Source organism: Heterodontus francisci, unplaced genomic scaffold (assembly GCF_036365525.1).
Source record: "Heterodontus francisci isolate sHetFra1 unplaced genomic scaffold, sHetFra1.hap1 HAP1_SCAFFOLD_377, whole genome shotgun sequence".
NCBI classification, from domain to species: Eukaryota; Metazoa; Chordata; class Chondrichthyes; order Heterodontiformes; family Heterodontidae; genus Heterodontus; species Heterodontus francisci.
The window spans coordinates 558,762-580,196 of NW_027142041.1; the positions used below are offsets into that span (position 1 = coordinate 558,762).

The following is a 21,435-nucleotide window of genomic DNA, read 5'->3' on the forward strand; positions in this document are numbered from 1 at the left end:
GTGATCCCAGGAAGTGGGGTATCTGGGCAGTGCTATGATCCTTGGAAGTGGGGTATCTGGGCAGTGCTATGATCCTTGGAAGTGGGGTATCTGGGCAGTGCTATGATTCTTGGAAGTGGGGTATCTGGGCAGTGCTGTGATCCACGTAAGTGGGGTATCTGGGCAGTGCTGTGATGCCCGAAACTGGGGTATCTGGGCAGTGCTGTGAAACCAGGAAGTGGGGTATCTGGGCAGTGCTGTGATCCCAGGAAGTGGGGTATCTGGGCATTGCTGTGATCCTTGGAATTTGGGTATCTGGGCAGTGCTGTGAGCCTCGTAAGTGGGGTATCTGGGCAGTGCTGTGATCCCAGGAAGTTGGGTATCTGGGCATTGCTGTGATCCCAGGAAGTGGGGTATCTGGGCAGTGCTGTGATCCCAGGAAGTGGGGTATCTGGGCATTGCTGTGATCCCAGGAATTTGGGTATCTGGGCAGTGCTGTGATCCCAGGAATTTGGGTATCTGGGCAGTGCGGTTATCCCAGGAAGTGGGGTATCTGGCCAGTGCTGTGATCCCAGGAAGTTGGGTATCTGGGCAGTGCTGTGATCCCTGGAAGTGGGGTATCTGGGCGGTGCTGTGATCCCTGGATGTGGGGTATCTGGGCAGTGCTGTAACCTTCGGAAGTGGGGTATCTGGGCAGTGCAGTGATTCTCGGAAGTGGGGTATCTGGGCAGTGCTGTGATCCCAGTAAGTGGGGTATCTGGGCAGTGCTGTGATCCTCGGAAGTGGGGAATCTGGGCAGTGCTGTGATCCCTGGAAGTGGGGAATCTGGGCAGTGCTTTGATCCCAGGAATGGGGTATCTGGGCAGTGCTGTGATCCTCGGAAGTGGGGTATCTGGGCAGTGTTGTGATCCTCGGAGGTGGGGTATCTGGGCAGTGCTGTGATCCCCGGAAGTGGGGTATCTGGGCAGTGCTGTGATCCCAGGAAGTGGGGTATCTGGGCAGTGCTGTGATCCCAGGGAGTGGGGTATCTGGGCAGTGCAGTGATTCTCGGAAGTGGGGTATCTGGGCAGTGCTGTGATCCCAGTAAGTGGGGTATCTGGGCAGTGCTGTGATCCCAGGGAGTGGGGTATCTGGGCAGTGCTGTGTTCCCTGGAAGTTGGGTATCTGGGCAGTGCTGTGATCCTAGGAAGTGGGGTATCTGGGCAGTGCTGTCATCCCAGGAAGTGGGGTATCTGGGCAGTGCAGTGATTCTCGGAAGTGGGGTATCTGGGCAGTGCTGTGATCCTCGGAAGTGGGGTATCTGGGCAGTGCTGTGATCCCAGGAAGTGGGGTATCTGGGCAGTGCTGTGATCCTCGGAAGTGGGGTATCTGGGCAGTGCTGTGATCCCAGGGAGTGGGGTATCTGGGCAGTGCTGTGATCCCAGGAAGTGGGGTATCTGGGCAGTGCTGTGATCCTCGGAAGTGGGGTATCTGGGCAGTGCTGTGATCCCCGGAAGTTGGGTATCTGGGCAGTGCTGTGATCCCAGGAAGTGGGGTATCTGGGCAGTGCTGTGATCACAGGAAGTGGGGAATCTGGGCAGTGCAGTGATCCTCGGAAGTGGGGTATCTGGGCAGTGCAGTGATTCTCGGAAGTGGGGTATCTGGGCAGTGCTGTGATCCCAGTAAGTGGGGTATCTGGGCAGTGCTGTGATCCTCGGAAGTGGGGAATCTGGGCAGTGCTGTGATCCCTGGAAGTGGGGAATCTGGGCAGTGCTTTGATCCCAGGAAGTGGGGGTATCTGGGCAGTGCTGTGATCCCAGGAAGTGGGGTATCTGGGCAGTGCTGTGATCCTCGGAAGTGGGGTATCTGGGCAGTGCTGTGATCCTCGGAGGTGGGGTATCTGGGCAGTGCTGCGATCCTCGGAAGTGGGGTATCTGGGCAGTGCTGTGATCTTCGGAAGTGGGGTATCTGGTCAGTGCAGTTATTCTCGGAAGTGGAGTATCTGGGCAGTGCTGTGATCCTCGGAAGTGGGGTATCTGGGCAGTGCTGTGATGCCAGGAAGTGGGGTATCTGGGCAGTGCTGTGATCCCAGGGAGTGGGGTATCTGGGCAGTGCTGTGATCCCCGGAAGTTGGGTATCTGGGCAGTGCTGAGATCCACGTAAGTGGGGTATCTGGGCAGTGCTGTGATCCACGTAAGTGGGGTATCTGGGCAGTGCTGTGATCCTTCGGAGGTGGGGTATCTGGGCGGTGCTTTGATCCCAGGAATTTGGGTATCTGGGCAGTGCTGTGATCCTTCGGAAGTGGGGTATCTGGGCAGTGCTTTGATCCCAGGAAGTTGGGTATCTGGGCAGTGCTGTGATCCTTCGGAAGTGGGGTATCTGGGCAGTGCTTTGATCCCAGGAAGTTGGGTATCTGGGCAGTGCAGTGATCCACGTAATTGGGGTATCTGGGCAGTGCTGTGATCCACGTAAGTGGGGTATCTGGGCAGTGCAGTGATCCCAGGAAGTGGGGTATCTGGGCAGTGCTATGATCCTTGGAAGTGGGGTATCTAGGCAGTGCTATGATCCTTGGAAGTGGGGTATCTGGGCAGTGCTATGATCCTTGGAAGTGGGGTATCTGGGCAGTGCTGTGATCCACGTAAGTGGGGTATCTGGGCAGTGCTGTGATGCCCGAAACTGGGGTATCTGGGCAGTGCTGTGATCCCAGGAAGTGGGGTATCTGGGCAGTGCTGTGATCCCAGGAAGTGTGGTATCTGGGCAGTGCTGTGATCCCAGGAAGTGGGGTATCTGGGCATTGCTGTGATCCTTGGAATTTGGGTATCTGGGCAGTGCTGTGAGCCTCGTACGTTGGGTATCTGGGCATTGCTGTGATCCCAGGAAGTGGGGTATCTGGGCAGTGCTGTGATCCCAGGAAATGGGGTATCTGGGCATTGCTGTGATCCCAGGAATTTGGGTATCTGGGCAGTGCTGTGATCCCAGGAATTTGGGTATCTGGGCAGTGCTGTTATCCCAGGAAGTGGGGTATCTGGCCAGTGCTGTGATCCCAGGAAGTTGGGTATCTGGGCAGTGCTGTGATCCCTGGAAGTGGGGTATCTGGGCAGTGCTGTGATCACAGGAAGTGGGGTATCTGGCCAGTGCTGTGATCCCAGGAAGTGGGGTATCTGGGCAGTGCTGTGATGCCCGAAACTGGGGTATCTGGGCAGTGCTGTGATCCCAGGAAGTGGGGTATCTGGGCAGTGCTGTGATCCCAGGAAGTGGGGTATCTGGCCAGTGCTGTGATCCCAGGAAGTGGGGTATCTGGCCAGTGCTGTGATCCCAGGAAGTTGGGTATCTGGGCAGTGCTGTGATCCCTGGAAGTGGGGTATCTGGGCAGTGCTGTGATCCTCAGAAGTGCGGTATCTCGGCAGTGCTGTTGTCCCTGGAAGTGGGTTATCTGGGCAGTGCTGTGATCCATGGCACCGAGGAGCACCATGATCTGGGACGGACTGTGTACCACATCCCTGTTTCACCTCTGTTTTTCCTTCCTCTACATTCCATCTGGATCCAGGTGTTCTTCTCGGCGATTCTTGACTTGTGTGAGAATGGTAAACGGCCTCAGTCCAGCGTGAGCCTGGGATTTACCAAGGAGCAGGCAGATACCATCCGCAGGATACGAAACAGCAAGGATAGCTGGGAAATGCTGGGAATGAAGCCTGGAGCATCCAGGTAAAGCAAACTCCCATTGGTCCTATCACCACTGGGTAAAGAGAAATTTGTCTGAGACAGTAGAGCTTGCTTGTGGCTCAGTATCAGTTCCAGAACATGTACAGTATGCAATGAACAAGCTTTATGACCATATACATAGGAACGTAAGAAATAGAAGCTGGAGTAGGCCATTTGGCTCTTCGAGCCTGTTCCACCATTCGACAAGATCTTGGATAATCTACCTCAGTTCCACCTTGCTGCTTCATCCCCATATCCCTTAATTCCCAAATATCTGTTAACTTCAACATTGAATACACTTAATGACTGAGCATCCACAGCTCTCTGGAGTAGAGAATTTCGAAGAATTTCTCCTCATCTCTGTCCTAAATGGCCGACCTCTTATTCTGGGACTGTGACACTGTGTTCTAGATTCCCCAGCCAGGGGAAACATGTTCTCAGCATCTACCCTGTCAAGTGTTACGACCGAGGTGGGAGGAGCGCACTGTTCTCGTTCCACTTCTCCACAGCTCCCAACATATATTTAAAATTTTTCCCACTTACGAATACGGTCAATCATAGACTCTATTTTTATCCCAGAATATAACACACCAACCAGGTTTCTTTAATAAACAACACAAATTATCCATTTATTATAAAACAACTCTTAACCAGTAATGAAGCAAAGCATATAAACACAGATTGAAATATAGAAGTTTCCTTTTTACCTTAGCCCCTCACACACACACCAACATACACACACATGCACATAGACTGGTTAGCTGAAAAAAAAGAGATTGACTCTTTCGAGCTCTAGTCCAAAAAACACTGAAAAAGAATAAGTTGGCCAAAATACTTGCTAATTCTTGAAGAAAAAAAAGAGATGTAAAAGTCCTTTTTTGTTTGGCGTCCCAATTATGTATAGACCACTGCCACTGGGATCTTCTGAGCCTAGTTCTTGTAAAGCGGCGTTGTCGATCAGTTTGGGCAGGCTTTCCAGGGAAAATGCAGTATCAGGGGTTTCAGGCAGTTTCTTATACTTGCTTGATTAAGAGTTGCTTGCAAGATTAAAAAATGTTATAACATTTACACACTCATGCTCATTCACTTTTTATCTGTAGTCAATACAATTCTTCTTTGTACCATCTTTGCATTCAGATAGCTCAAAGCAGCATTAGATTCTAGATAAAGCATCTGCAATGACATTATTTTTTGTCCGCAATGTGGATAATCTTTAAGTGATAGGGCTGTAATAGTAAACCCCATCAGAATTCTGGCATTCTGTTTTTTAAATGTTTCCACAAAAGCTGGGGGGTTATGATCAGTATATACCAGTGTCTCTCTATAGTCGTGGTGGACATAGACTTTAAAATGCTTAAGAGCCAATAATAAACCTAGGGTTACTTTTTCCACTACTGAATATCTTTTCTGGTATCAATTTAGCTTTTTGGAAAAGTATTGCACTGGCTTTTCTATGCCGGATTCATCATTTTGTAACAGGACTGCAAGGACCCCAGGTCACTAGCATTAATTGCTACCTTGAATGGCTTAGTGAAATTTGGAGCAGCCAACACTGGTTCATTAATCAAAATGGCTTTCAGCCTCTCAAAAGATGCTCAGCACTTGCCTGACCACTCTACCTTGGTTTTCTTTCTCTGGAGCAAATCTGTCAGTGGAGCAGCTAAAGTACTAACATTTGGTGCAAACTTTCGGTAGAAACCACACATCCCCAAAAACCTCATGATTTCTTGCTTAGTCCTAGACTAGGGAACTCCACCAATGCATGCACTTCTGCTGTTCTTGGCAACAATTGTCCTTGCATTACTATATGCCCGAGGTAGGTCACTCTCCCTTTCGCACATTCACTTTTGGCCAGGTTTATTACTAAATCAGCCGATTTAAATTTTCTAAACAGAGCTTCTAGTTGTTTCAAGTGATCCTTCCAAGTGTCACTGTATACCAGCACATCATCAAGGTAAACTACACAGGAGCACTGGCTACCACTTGGTTCATTAGTCTCTGAAAGATTGCTGGGGCATTTTTTAGCCTGAATGGCATCACTCGGCATTGGAAAAGACCGTCTGGTGTGACAAAGGCCGATATTTCTTTAGCTTGGGTTGTTAAAGGAACTTGCCATTATCTCTTTAACAAATCTATTTTTGTAAGGAATGTTGCACTGCCCACTCTGTCAATACAGTCTTCCAAGTGAGGAATTGGGTAGGAATCTGCCTTTATTACTGCATTAACCTTTCTGTAGTCTTTGCAGAGTGTAGTTGAACTGTCAGGTTTAGGCACCAATACCACTGGGGATCTCCAGCTGCTTTGACTGTGTTCAGTTCGGTGGTTTTTGAACATATATTGGATTTTTGCTTTTACCTGGGCCTGTTTCTCTGGACTTAAATGATAAGAATGCTGTTTCATAGAAAAGGATTCCCCTACATAGGGTGGCGCAGTGGTTAGCACTGCAGCCTCACAGCTCCAGCGACCCGGGTTCGATTCTGGGTACTGCCTGTGCGGAGTTTGCCAGTTCTTCCTGTGACCGCGTGGGTTTCCGCCGGGTGCTCCGGTTTCCTCCCACAGCCAAAGACTTGGAGGTTGATAGGTAAATTGGCCATTGTAAATTGCCCCTAGTGTAGGTAGGTGGTAGGAGAATGGTGGGGATGTGGTAGGGAATATGGGATTAATGTAGGATTAGTATAAATGGGTGGTTGTTGGTCGGCACAGACTTGGTGGGCCTAAGGGCCTGTTTCAGTGCTGTACCTCTAAATAAAAATAAAAAAATAAATAAAAATACATCCATATCATATATGGCTGAGGTTGGACATCCTGGCTTATCCCTACAAACTCTTTTAAATGCTGTGAGTAGCCTTGTTAGGTCTTCTTGTTGTTCTGCATCTAAATATAAAAGCATTGTGTCCAATCTCCCTAACAATTCAGTATTAGCTATCCGGATAGTAGGAGGTTCAATTTGAGAAATGTATAGGCCTCCTTCAGCCTCATCCTCACTATCCCTTTCATCTTTCTCTGTCCTTACTATCTGACATACCTGTGCTTGCTTATCCTCCTCTTGATGATAATATTATTTCAACATATTAATATGACACAGCCGCTTCTTTTTCCGGTGATCTGGGGTGTCAGTCAAATAATTTACTTTACCAATTCTTTTGACCACCTTATATGGACCACTGAACCGTGCTTTCAGTGGTTCACCCTGTAAAGGCAGTAATACTAATACCTCATCCCCTGGTTGAAATGTCTGGGTCTTCGCATGCTTGTCTGCTCATTTCTTCATAGTTATTTGAGACGCTTTAAGGTGTTCCTGAGCCACTTAGGCTCTCATGCGCAGCTCCCGGAACACAGATACATAATCTAGCACAGAAGATTCATCCCTCTGCTATAAAAACCTTTCTTTAATTAGTTTTAGAGGACCTCTTATCTCATGTCCATAACTTAATTCAAAAGGACTAAAACCGGTAGACTCATTAGGTGAATTCCTAGTGATAAAACAAAAGAAATTCTAGCCCTTTATCCCAATCATGGGGATATTCATGACAGTATGCTCTGATCATCGTTTTGAGGGTCTGATGGTACCTTTCTAAAGCACTTTGTGTTTGTGGGTGGTATACTGAAGACTTTAACTGTGTTATACCCAAATTGCTCATAGCTTGCCGAAAAATTTTAGACATAAAATTGGAACTTTGACCCGACTGAATCTCAATTGGTAATCCATATTTGGTGAAGAACTGGGTTAACGTCTCTACCACCATCTTAGCAGAAATTGTTCCCAAGGAATGGCCTCTGGGAACCAAGTAGCCATATCCATGATATTGAGTATATATTGGTGTCTCACTTTTGTTTTCGGTAAAGTTCCTACACAGTCTACCAACACGCTACCAAATGGTTCACAAGAACACAAGAAATAGGAGAAGACATAGTCCATATGGCCCATCGAGCCTGCTCTGCTATTCAGTACAATCATGGCTGATCTTGGGCTTCAATTTCACCTTCCTGCCCACTCCCCATATCCCTTGATTCCCTGCAAGATCAAAAATCTATCTATCTTCGCCTTAAATGTATTCAATGATGGAGCATCCACAACCCTCTGGGGCAGAGGATTCCAAAGATTCACAACCCTTTGAGTGTAGTAATTTCTCCTCATCTCAATCCTGAATGATCAGCACCTTATCCTGAGACTGTGTCCCCACGTTCTAGATTCCCCGACCAACGGAAACAATCTCTCAGCTTCTACCCTATAAAGCCCTTTCAGAATCTTGTATATCTCAATTAGTTCAGAGAACATAGGTCCAATTTACTCAGCCTCTCATGGTAGGACAACCCCCTAATCCCAGGGACCAATTTAGTAAATCTTCACTGCACTGCCTCCAGTGCAAGTATATCCTTTCTTAAATGTGGAGACCTGATGCGGTCTCCCCAAAGCCCTGCATAGTTTTAGTAAGACTTCTTTATTCCTGTACTCCAATCCCCTTGCAATAAAGGCTAACATGCTATTTGCATTCCGAATAGCCTGCTGCACCTGCATGTTAACTTTGTGTGTTCCTTGTACGAGAACCACCAAGTCTCTCTGAACATCAACACTTACCAGTTTCACACCTTTTAAAAGATATTCTGCTTTTCTATTTTACAACCTAAGTGAACAACTTCACACTTCCCTACATTATACTCCATTTGCCATCTTGTTGTCCACTCACTTAACCTGTCTATATCTCTTGGCAGCTTCTCTATGTCCTCCCCACAGCTTACCTTTCCACCCAGCTTTGTATCATCAGCAAACTTAGATACATCACTCTCTGTCTCTTCATCCAAATCATAAATATAGAGTGTAAATAGCTGAGGCCGCAGTACTGATCCTTGTGGCACCCCACTATTCACTTTCTGCTAACTTGAAAATGCCCCATTTATGCCCACTTTCTGCTTCCTGTCTGTTAACCAATCCTCTATCCACACTAATATATTACCCCCAACACCATGCCTATTAATCTTTTATATGGTGCCTTATCGAATGCCTTTTGGAAATCCACATATACTAGATCTCCTGGTTCCCCTTGATCTACCCTACTAGTTACATCCTCAAAAAACTCTAATAAATTTGTCAAACAGGATCTCCCTTTAGTCATAAATAATAAAAGCAAAATACTGCAGATGCTGGAAATCTGAAATAAAAACAAGAAATGCTGGAAGTACTCAGCAGGTCTGGCAGCATCTGTGGAGAGAGAAGCAGAGTTAACGTTTCAGCTCTGTGACCCTTCATCTCCCTTTAGTAAAACCATGTTGACTTGTTCTAATCATACTATGCTATTCCAAGTGCAATGTTAATACTTCTTTAATAATCGTTTTCAGCTTCTTTCCAACAACTGATGTTAGGCTAACTGGCCTGTCGTTCCCTTATCCATATATTGGGTCTCGAATATTGAGGGGTATATCACATTCAAGAAGAACAGGAAGCTAGGTAAAGGTGGAGGGGGAGCACTGTTAATCAAGGATGGCATTGGTGCAATAGTTAGAGATGACCTTGGTTCAGGAGGTCAGGATATAGAATCGGTTTGAGTGAAGATGAGGAATTGTAGGGGAAAGAAGTCACTAGTGGGAGTGGTCTACCGGCCCCCTAACAGTAACCACAATGTAGGACGAGGTATACAAGAAGAAATATTGGGTGCTTGTGATAAAGGGACGGCAATGATTATGGGTGATTTTAATCTACATATAAACTGGAAAAATCAGATTGGCAATAGTAGCTTGGATGAGGAGTTCATAGAATGCTTTCGAGATAGTTTCTTGCAGCAGCACGTTCTGGAACCAACCAGAGAGCAGGTTATATTAGATTTGGTTTTGTGTAATGTGACAGGATTAATTAATGACCTCAGAGTAAAGGCACCTCTGGGTAGCAGCGACTACAATATGATTGAATTTTACATCCAGTTTTAAAGAGAGGAAAATGGGTCTAAGACGAGTATTTTAAACTCAAATAAGGGCAACTACGTAGGCATGAAAGCTGAGCTAGCTGAAGTGAGCTGGGTTACTAGGCTAGGAGATAGATCAATAGAGAAGCAGTGGCAGACATTTAAAGGGATATTTCAGAATACTGAGGATAAGTGTATTCCTACTATAAAGAAAAATTATGAAGGAGGGAAATCATGTTTAACCAATTTATTGGAGTTCTTTGAAGGAGTAACATGCGTTGTGGATAAAGGGGAGCCCGTTGACGTAGTGTACTTGGATTTCCAGAAGGCATTTGACAAGGTGCCACATAAAAGGTTACTGCACAAAGTAGGAGCTCATGTTGTAGGGGGTAACACATTAACATGGATAGAAGATTGGCTGGCTGGCAGAAAACAGAGTATGCAGAAATGGGTCCTTTTCTGATTGGCAGGATGTAACAAGTGGAGTCCTGCAGGGGTTCTGTGCTGGGGCCTCAACTTTTTACAATTTATATCAATGACTTCGATGAAGGGAGTGATGGCATGGTAGCTAAATTTGCAGATGACACAAAGACAGGTAGGAAAGTATGTTGTGAAGAGGACATAAGGAGGTTTCAGACTGATATCGATAGGTTGAGTGAGTGGGATAAAAATCTGGCAGATGGAGTATAATGTGGGAAAATGTGAAGTTGTTCACTTTGGCAGGAAGAATTAAAAAACAGAGTGTTATTTAAATGGAGAACGACTGCAGAATTCCGAGGTACAGAGGGATATAGCTACTGCCTGATCTGCTGTACGCTTGGTCAGGGCCCCTTTCTCTACATGAGCTTTGTGTACCTCAATACATCCCATGGGTTTACCCAGCCACTTCCAGCATTCTGCACGAAGGTGTCCTACCTTGTGACAATGGTAACAGTTAGGCTTGCGGACGTCTCTTTCATCCTCAGCATCTTCCTTTTCTGGCCTGAGGAGGAAATCGCGGAGCATTCCCAGCTGTCCCTTCTTGTCCCCGCTTCTTGCCTTCCTTTCACCTTCCCACGTTCTCACCTTCTATCCTTCTCGGGTTTGTGGGGGTGACGGACAAAGTGTTTGGGCTTATAAACAAGCTCATAATCATCATCAATTTCAGTTGCCTGTTTGGCTGTTGAAACCTTCTGGTTCTCTACATGGGTTCTTATTAATGGAGGGAGTGAACTTTTAAATTCTTCCAGGCAAATTAGTTCCCGAAGGTTCTCATACGTGGCCTCTACCGTTAGTGCCCGTATCCAATGATCAAAATTAATTTGCTGTATCCTCTCAAATTCTATGCAAGTCTACCCAGACAGTCTCCAGAGGTTCTGAAATTTCTGCCTATACACTTCAGGGACCAGCTCATAAGAAGTGAGAATGATCTTTTTTGCCATCTCATAATCTGCAGAAGCCTCCTCAGAAAGCATGGTGTAAACTTGATGAGCTCTGCCTGTGAGCCTACTTTGCATAAGCAGTGTTCAGCTTTCCTTTGGCCACTTCATCTGTTTGGCAATCTTTTCAAAAGAAATGAAAAATAGAAACATAGAAAAATTACCGCACAGAAGGAGACCTTTCAGCCCGTTGTGTTGGTGCTGGCCGAAAAACTAGCCGCCCAATCTAATCCCACCTTCCAGGACCTTGTCCATAGCCTTGCAGGTTACAGCACTTCAGGTGCATGTCCAGGTACGTTTTAAAAGATTTGAGGGTTTCTGTCTCTACCACCATTCCTGGCAGTGAATCCCAGACACCCATCACCCTCTGGGTGAAAAGTTTTTCCTCATGTCCTCTCTAATCCTTCTACCAATCACCTTAAATCTGTGCCCCCTGGTAATTGACCTCTCTGCTAGGGGAAACAGGTCCTTCCTGTCTACTCTATCTAGACTCCTCATAATTTTGTGCACCTCAATTAAATGACCCCTCAGCCCTCTGTTCCAAGGAAAACAACTCTAGCCTATTCAATCTTTCCTCATAGCTGCAACTTTCAAGCCCTGGTGATTCTTGAGAATCTCCTCTGCACTGTCTCCAGAGCAACCATGTCCTTCCTGTAATGTGGTGACCAGAACTGTATGCAATACTCCCTGGTGGCTGAACCAGCAACTTATACAGTTCCAGCATTGTTTAGTTTAGTTTAGAGATACAGCACTGAAACAGGCCCTTCGGCCCACCGAGTCTGTGCCGACCATCAACCACCCACTTATACTAATCCTACACTAATCCCATATTCCTACCACATCCCCACCTGTCCCTATATTTTCCCTACCACCTACCTATACTAGGGGCAATTTCTAATGGCCAATTTACCTATCAACCTGCAAGTCTTTGGTTTGTGGGAGGAAACCGGAGCACCCGGAGGAAACCCACGCAGACACAGGGAGAACTTGCATCCCTTCTTTTGTATTCTATACCTCGGCAAATAAAGGAAAGCATTCCATATGCCGTCTTCACCACTCTATCTACCTGTCCTGCCACCTTTAGGGATCTGTGGACATACACTCCAAGGTCTCTCACTTTTTCTACCCCTCTCAATATCCTCCTATTTATTGTATATTCCCTCACTTTATTTGCCCTCCCCAAGTACATTATCTCACACTTCTCCAGATTGAATTCCATTTTCCACTCAACCAAACTGTTATTCTGGAGTCTACAGCTATCCTTTTCACTATCAACTACACAACCAATTTTTGTGTCATCAACACATTTCCCAATCATGCCTCCCACATTTAAGTCCAAATCATTAATATATACCACAATCAGCAAGGGACCCAACACAGAGCCCTGTGGAATGCCACTGGAAACGGCTTTCCATTCACAAAAACATCCGTCCACTACTACCCTTTGCTTCCTGCCACTGAGCCAATTTTGGATCCAACCTGCCACAAAATGCCTCTATGACCCTTTCCTCAAACTTAGGGAGGGCTTGCACAAATTTAAACAGCTCTCCAGGGGGTCCTGGGCTGGAGCCAGATCTTTCCTCACCAGAACTTTCACCGGACTCAAGACCACCCCTTTGTCTTAGTTCCATCTTTTTATCTTCGAATTCGCTTCCTTTTCTTTCTCCTTGAAATGCTTTCTCTTTTTCCCTTTCCTCTTTTTCAACTTCAAGCTTCAATTCTCTTTCAAGCTCAAGTTTTTCAATTCTATTTCCTCCTTTTTCTGTTCAAGCTTCAGTTTTTCCATTTCCTGTTCCTGCTCAGGTTTTCTCATTTGTAATTGAATTTTAACTAATTCAACTGCACTCACCTCCGGTTTGCCACCTCCTCCTTCCAATTTCAAATGTTGTGTTATTACTTCAATTATGTTTACTTTCTTAACTCCTGGTTTAAACTCTAACACCAACAGGTCTGCCAAATCCTTTAGTTTAGCCTTGGTTATGTTTCTCATCACTCAGGGATACATCCTCCTTCTCCAGAAAAGTCACAGCAAATGATAAGACAGTCTGGTATTCTGTTACTGGTATTCTGGTAACTTTATTCTGTTGCACAAGAAACCTGTTTGTTTTCCTTTACTTTTCAATTATTATTACAATTGCATGTCGTTGGCATTGGATTATCCTGCAAAGAGGCATATTAATTCTGCCACATGGACATTAAATTTCAAATTGTTGCTGGGAAGAAGAGAAGGCCTGTTGCAAGGGGTTGCCAGGCCCCTGGCTGGAAAGACATTTTTGCATATTAACAGACAGTGCTAGTAGATAAAGGAGCTATTCCCTGCTCCAATTCAATCTACAAACAGACGTGGTCAGACCAGTTGGTCACGTGACTGGCTGGCTGTTGCAGAGTTTTGAACTGAGAGCCTGCAGAAAGCTCTTTGCTCCTGGATTGAAAAGACCTCTCCTGGCTGGCTCGCCACAGCCTCTCCTGCCTGCTCCAATCTCTTTCTTACAGAGCTCCATAAAACCGACTGAAGACACATGAACCCCCAAGAGAGAAAAGTCTCCTACAGTGAACAAGTTTTAAGAAGAATAGTGGGCCCCAACGAAAAGCAAGATCCACCTACAAACAAGGACTCTTCAGTGAACTCGAAGACCCGTAACAAAAACTCTTCAGATATTGCCTCAAACCTTTCCACTTTATTTTTCTTTTCTGTCTCTATTTGCATGTGTGTATCGCGTATGCAGGCTAACGTGGGCGCATTATGTATCCGCAGGTGTGAACCAAATTAGAGTTTAAGTTTAATAAAATTTCACCTTTCTTCTTTAAACCCAAGAAAGCTTGTTTGTGCTTATTTCTTCACCTTATAAATGGAAAGCGGTGAACAACGATTCACCAAGGGGGAGCTAAAAACAGTGTGTTTAAAAAATAAAACCCTGTTACACTAAGACCAGGTGAAGGCTGAAAGACCCTCGACCTCTTTCTCAACTAGTTGTAACAAAAATTTGGGTGCTAGCATCCAGAATTGACCCTCAGACAAATGAGAGAAATTGGAAGTGGGAAGCCAAATTGTTTCCAATCAAAAAAAGAGCAAGTTTTCAATACATGTTTTCTTGTGGTTGTGTGCGATTGAATACTAACATGTCTGCAACTGAAGCGAGTAGCTCTCCAAGCCAGGGTGAAGTAACTTGGGATAAGTTAAAAACACTGTCTATGGAGGAGTTGAGGAAAACAGCTGAGCAGTGTGGGGTCACTGTACGTGGCAAGGCTAGGAAGTCTGACCTCCTAAGGCTAGCGGCCAACCATTTTTCCCTTGAATGTGAAGAAGCAGAAACAGGGTTAGAAGCAGACTCCGACAGGGTATTGTTAGCAAAGATACAATTGGAACAGAGGAAACTTGAATTAGAAGAAAGAGAAAGGGAGAGGGAGAGAGAGCCTTCCAAACGGAAAGTGAAGAGAAAGAAAGAGCCTTCCAGAAGAAACGTGAAGAAAATGAAAGGCAGAAGAGAGAGAAAGAATATTCCAGAAAGAATGCAAAGAAAGAGAGTTGAAGCAACTTGTGTTAACTAGGGGGCAACAGAGTAACCTCAGTGATAGCATGTCCAAAATGGAGGAGCGTAATTCAGGGCTGGATACGGAATTGTTAAAATTAGCTCATCTAATCCCAAAATTCAATGAGGAGGATATAGAAGTATTTTTTGTGTTCTTTGAGAAACTGGCAAGGCAGCTAAAATGGCCAGCTGAGATCTGGTCTCTTATACTACAAAGCAAGCTAACTGGAAAAGCCCATGAGATTTATTCCCTGTTGCCAGATGAGAGTTCATCGAATTATGAACTGACCAAAAATGCTATCCTCGGGGCATATGAATTAGTACCCCAGCCTATCGCCAAAATGTTAGAACCCTCAAGAAGCAAGCTAATCAAACCTAACTAGAGTTTGAAAGAGGTAAGCAGCTGGCTTTTGACCGGTGGCTGAGAGCTCTTAAAGTACAGCTCAGCTATGAGAATCTCAGAAAAGTAATTCTGTTAGAGGAATTTAAACACTCCCTCCCACTCTCCATAAAGACCCATGCAGAGGAGCAATGGGTTCAGAGATCCCGGCAAGTGGCCGTTCTGGCCGATGAGTTTGCTTTAATTTATAAGTCGGTTTCCAAGGGGAGAGCCTTTTCTAATCATCCCCACAAATCCAAAAAGGACAAACAGTAGGAAGGTGCTATCCGCTCAAGCAGTCCTGGGAGAGAAAGGAAAGCAGGAGACACAGAGGGCCCTCCTCCACCCAAAAAGGAAGGTGCTGTGAGCAAGAGTGAGTCTCGGAGACCTGTGTGCTTCCATTGTAATAAAGCAGGGCATTTAAAAGCTGACTGCTGGAAACTAAAGGGAAGTTAATCAGGGCACACCCGTTCAGTGAAGGGGAGAACCTGATGGAAAGCACAGCAGAACAAGCTGTGGCTTTAACTGCAGTGAGAGAGAGACCCAGGAAGCTTATGGCTGCAAGTGCAGGAAAATTTAATAGGATTCCTGAGGGTTATCAAGGTTTTGTGCCTGAAGGGAAAGTAACCGCATACCCATCAAGTGGGGCAAGCAAGCCCATTTTCTTGGGGTCACAGATTCTCAGGGACACGGGCCACTAGATCCTTTTACTGGGAAAAGGCCTGACCTTTCTCCAGGAGAGTGCAGTGAACACCAAAATGATGATGAATGGTATTGGAGGGCAGTGTATGCCCATACCTGTACACCGAGTGCACCTGGAGTGCGACCTAGTTTCGGGACCGGTGACCGCAGGGATTGTCCCTAGTCTGCCTGTGGATGGGGTTGACTTGCTCCTAGGTAATGATCTGGCGAGAGTGAAGGTGGTAGCCCCCTCCCCCAGTCATGAAAGAAAGAGGGTAGGAAGTCAGAGAAACAGGGCAGTGGCGGGAGACAGACCCCTGCAGTTTCCCTGAATGTGTAGTGGATCAGGCCATGATCAAACCCAGAGGACACTGAAGTAACACTGCAGGAACGTGATCGGGTCTGTCTGTTTGAGACTTTTTTTGGAAAGTTAGGAGACCCAGGGAATGAATTAAATGGATTTTCGTTAGCTGAGGCTCAGCAAGCCGACCCAGTATTATGAGAGTTCCGAAGAAGGGTCACTGACCCGAAACGTTAACTCTGCTTGTCTTTTCACAGGTGCTGCCAGACCTGCTGAGTGATTCCAGCATTTCTTGTTTTTATTTCAGATTTCCAGTATCTGCAGTATTTTGCTTTTATATTATTATGAGATTTAGCACAGGCTACCCAGTCTGAAAGTGAAGCAGAGGGAGTCCCTGATTACCACTATTTAAAGAATGAGGGACTGATGAGGAAATGGAGTTCTCTTCACACACCTGAGAGTAAGGGGTGGACAGTAGTTCACCAGTTAGTGGTGCCACAGAGATACCAGAGAGAAATATTAAGAAGGGCTCAAGAGACTACAGTGGCTGAACCTGCTGGTATACGAATGACCAAAGCCCGCATAAGACAGCAGTTTGACTTGCCAAAACTTCACAAAGATGTGGTGGAGTACTGCAGGAGTTGCCACATGTGCCAGGTTGAGGGGAAACACCAAGCTACAGTGAAACCTGCACCCCTAAATCCTGTACTGGTGTTAGGAGGATCCTCCAGCAGAGGGCTGGTGAACTGTAAGGGACCCCCACCGAGAACAAAAGGGGACAGGCAGGTACACAGCTGGCAAAAGTTTAGAAAGGGAAGGGGAAAAAGTGACCAAGAAGGCAGGTTAAAGGAAGTCTGGGAGGAATCACAGATGAAATCCCCCTACTGTCCGGTCAGCCAACCCCGAAAAATGTGAAAAGTTAGACCCCACCTCCTCCTATGTAATGCAGACACTAGAAGCACCCCACCGGAATTGCTAACACCATTTAAAGGAACGGGCAGAGACCTCGAGGGAGCACAGAAACCTGGAGGGTGATGCTTCACCTAGTCGAAGTGTTACAGGGCAGTGCAGTAGAGTCTGCACAGATACCTGCAGGCAGGACTGTCCCAGAGAACAAAGGGGAGAATCCTCCCCTACAATCGGAGAAAAAGGGAACCACCAGTCCCTTGAAGTCAAAAGCCTTTGCATGAATCAGCAAAGCCCTGAAAGCGAGTTCAGGATAGACCTGCCCACTACTGCCGCTCTTGGGAAAAATTCCAATTTCGGGCTCATTAAATTTAGGATGCCAAAAAGGGACAATTAAAGCTGCACTGTCACCAAGAAAAGGCAGGCAATTTTAATATGTTTTAGGATTTATGAATGAATGGGAGAAATCCATTTTTGTTCCTGTATCTTATATTTTTTATCAAGCCTTTTAATGAAATGTGCCTTTTCTCAATTGGCATTTCATTCCCCTGGATGTGGAGGTGTCATGTAGGCCCCCACCTGCCAAGAATGAGGCATATTAATTGCGCCACATGGATATTAAATTTCAGATTGTTGCTGGGAAGAAGAGAAGCCTGGTACAAGGAGTTGCCAAGCCCCTGGTTGGAAAGACATTTTTGCATATTAACACAGTGCTTGTAGACAAAGGAGCTATTCCCTGCTCCAATTCAATCCACAAACAGACGTGGTCAGACCAGTTAGTCATATGACTGGCTGGCTGTTGTCGAGTTTTGAACTGAGAGCCTGCAGAAAGCTCTTTGCTCCTGGATTGAAAAGACCTCTCCTGGTTGGCTCGCCACAGCCTCTCCTGTCTGTTCCCATTTCTTTCTCACGGAACTCCAAAAAACTGACTGAAGACACATGAACCCCAGAGAGAGAAGTCTTCCACAGTGAACAAGCTTTAAGAAGAATACTCGGCCCCAGCGAAAGGCAAGATCCACTGACAAACAAGGACTGTATAGTGAGCTCGAAGAACAGTAACAAAAACTCTTCAGATATTGCCTCAAACCTTTCCACTTTATTTTTTTTCGGCTCTTTTCTGTCTCTATTTGCTTGTGTGTATCGCATATGCATGCTAACTTGGGCATGTTTTGTATCCGTTACCGAATTCGAGTTTAAGTTTAATAAAATGTCATCATCTTTAAACCTTAGAAATCCTGTTTGTGCTGGTTTCTTTGCCTTTTAATTGGAACGCGGTGAACAACAATTCCCCAAGGGGGAGCTAAAAACAGTGTGTTTAAAAATAAAACCCTGTTATGGTAAGACCAGGTGAAGGCTGAAAGAGAACCCGAGGCTTCTTTCTCACCTGATCATAACAGCCCCCAATTCTAATTCCCCACTATCAACATCCTGGGGTTACCATTGACCAGAAACTGAACTGGAGTAGCCATCTAAAAACAGTGCTGACAATAGTAGGTCAGAGGCTAGTAATACTGCAGCAAATAACTCACCTCCTGACTCCCCAAAGCCCATCCACCATCTACAAGGCACAAGTCAAGAGTGTGACAGCATGGTTTTGTATCCTCATTGGCTACAGGTGAGGTCCCAGAGGACTGGAGAATAGCCAATGTTGTGCCTTTGTTTAAGAAGGGTGGCAAGGATAATCCAGGAAATTATAGGCCGGTGAGCCTTACATCAGTGGTAGGGAAACTATTAGAGAGGATTCTTCGGGACAGGATTTACTCCCATTTGGAAACAAACAAACTTATTAGCGAGAGACAGCATGGTTTTGTGAAGGGGAGGTCGTGTCTTACTAATTTGATTGAGTTTTTTGAGGAAGTGACGAAGATGATTGATGAGGGAAGGGCGGTGGATGTTGTCTATATGGACTTTAGTAAAGCCTTTGACAAGGTCCCGCATGGCAGACTGGTGCAAAAGGTGAAGTCACACGGGATCAGAGATGAGCTGGCAAGATGGAAACAGAACTGGCTTAGTCACAGAAGACAGAGGGTAACAGTTGATGGGTGTTTTTCTGAATGGAGGGATGTGACTAGTGGTGTTCCGCAGGGCTCAGTGCTGGGACCTTTGCTGTTTGTAGTATATATAAATGATTTGGAGGAAAATGTAGCTGGTCTGATTAGTAAGTTTGCGGACGACACAAAGATTGGTGGAGTTGCGGATAATGATGAGGATTGTCAGAGGATACAGCAGGATATAGATCGGTTGGAGACTTGGGCGGAGAAATGGCAGATGGAGTTTAATCCGGACAAATGTGAGGTAATGCATTTTGGAAGGACTAATGCAGGTGGGAGGTATACAGTAAATGGCAGAACCCTTAGGAGTATTGACAGGCAGAGAGATCTGGGCGTACAGGTCCACAGGTCACTGAAAGTGGCAACGCAGGTGGGTAAGGTAGTCAAGAAGGCATACGGCATGCTTGCCTTCATCGGTCGGGACATAGAGTATAGAAATTGGCAAGTCATGCTGCAACTGTACAGAACTTTAGTTCGGCCACACTTAGAATATTGCGGGCAATTCTGGTCGCCACACTACCAGAAGGACGTGGAGGCTTTGGAGAGGGTACAGAGGAGGTTTACCAGGATGTTGCCTGGTCTGGAGGGCATTAGCTATGAGGAGAAGTTGGAAAAACTCGGATTGTTTTCACTGGAACGACGGAGGTGGAGGGGCGACATGATAGAGATTTGCAAAGTTATGAGCGGCATGGACAGAGTGGATAGTCAGAAGCTTTTTCCCAGGGTGGAAGAGTCAGTTACTAGGGGACATAGGTTTAAGGGGCGAGGGGCAAAGTTTAGAGGGGATGTGCGAGGCGTTTTTACACAGAGGGTGGTGAGTGCCTGGAACTTGTTGCTAGGGGAGGTGGTGGAAGCAGATACGATAGCGACATTTAAGAGACATCTTGACAAATATATGAATAGGAAGGGAATAGAGGGATATGGGCCCCGGAAGTGCAGAAGGTGTTCGTTTCGGCAGGCATCAAGATCGGCGCAGGCTTGGAGGGCCGAATGGCCTGTTCCTGTGCTGGACTGTTCTTTGTTCTTTGTGATGGTATACTCTCCACTTGCCTGCATGGGGGCAGCTCCAACAACATTCAAGAAGCTTTATACCATCTAGGACAAAGCAGCCCGCTTGATTGGCACCCCATTCACAAACATTCACTCTCTCCACCACAGCTGCCACACAGTGGCAGCAGTGTGTACCATTTACAAGATGCATTGCAGCAACACACGAAGGCTCCTTAGACAGTCGAGCATGGCTATCCGATCTGAACCGAATGGGACCCGATGACGTGTCGGGCTCGGGTCAGGTCACTCTTCTGGGTCCGGCATTCGGGCTCGGCTCGGGTTGGGCCGGGTCGGACACACTCCATCACCTCCTCCGGTACATGGGAGAGCATTTCGGTGATAGTGATCACAACTCCCTGACCTTTACTATAGTCATGGAGAGGGACAGGAGCAGACGGGATGGGAAAATATTTAATTGGGGGAGGGGGAATTACAATGCTATTAGGCAGGAACTGGGGAGCATAAATTGGGAACAGATGTTCTCAGGGAAATGCACGACAGAAATGTGGAGGTTGTTTAGGGAGCACTTGCTGCGACTGCTGGATAGGTTTGTCCCGATGAGGCAGGGAAGGGATGGTAGGGGGAAGGAACCTTGGATGACGAGATGTGGAACAGCTAGTCAAGAGGAAGAAGGAAGCTTACTTAAGGTTGAGGAGGCAAGGATCAGACAGGGCTCTAGAGGGTTACAAGATAGCCAGGAAGGAACTGAAGAATGGACTTAGGAGAGCTAGAAGGGGACATAAAAAAGTCTTGGCGGGTAGGATTAAGGAAAATCCCAAGGTGTTCTACACTTATGTGAGGAACAAGAGGATGGCCAGAATGAGGGTAGGGCCAATCAGGGATAGTGGAGGGAACTTGTGCCTGGAGTCGGAGGAGGTAGGGGAGGTCCGAAATGAATACTTTGCTTCAGTATTCACTAGTGAGAGGGACCTGGTCATTTGTGAGGACAGCGTGGAACAGGCTGATATGCTCGAACAGCTTGAGGTTAAGAGGGAGGATGTGCTGGAAATTTTGAATGATATGAGGACAGATAAGTCCCCGGAGCCAGACGGGATATACCCAAGGATATTACGGGAAGCGAGGGAAGAGATTGCTGCGCCTTTGGCGATGATCTTTGCGTCTTCACTGTCCACTGGAGTAGTGCCAGATGATTGGAAGGTGGCAAATGTTGTTCCCTTGTTCAAGAAAGGGAATAGGGATAACCCTGGGAATTATAGACCAGTCAGTCTTACGTCGGTAGTGGGCAAATTATTGGAGAGGATTCTGAGAGACAGGATTTATGATTATTTGGAAAAGCATGGTTTGATTAGAGACAGTCAGCATGGCTTTGTTAGGTCATGCCTCACAAGCCTTATTGAATTCTTTGAAGATGTGACAAAACACATTGATGAAGGAAGAGCAGTGGATGTGGTGTATATGGATTTTAGCAAGGCGTTTGATAAGGTTCCCCATGGTAGGCTCATTCAGTAAGTAAGGAGGCATGGGATTCAGGGAAAGTTGGCTGTCTGGATACAAAATTGGCTGGCCCATAGAAGTCAGAGGGTGGTAGTAGATGGAAAGTA

The 21,435-nt window shown here is 46.2% G+C and overlaps 1 protein-coding gene across 3 annotated transcripts in view; it reads left to right on the top strand.

Moving 5' to 3' along the window:
* Positions 1-21,435, top strand: part of LOC137366357 (dnaJ homolog subfamily C member 27) — an 84,264-nt gene that overhangs the window by 57,963 nt on the left and 4,866 nt on the right. For all 3 annotated transcript variants that reach the window (XM_068028258.1, XM_068028259.1, XM_068028260.1), the window contains exon 6: positions 3,506-3,663. In XM_068028258.1, the coding sequence (XP_067884359.1) occupies positions 3,506-3,663 (158 nt within the window). The remainder of the gene's footprint in view (positions 1-3,505; positions 3,664-21,435) is intronic.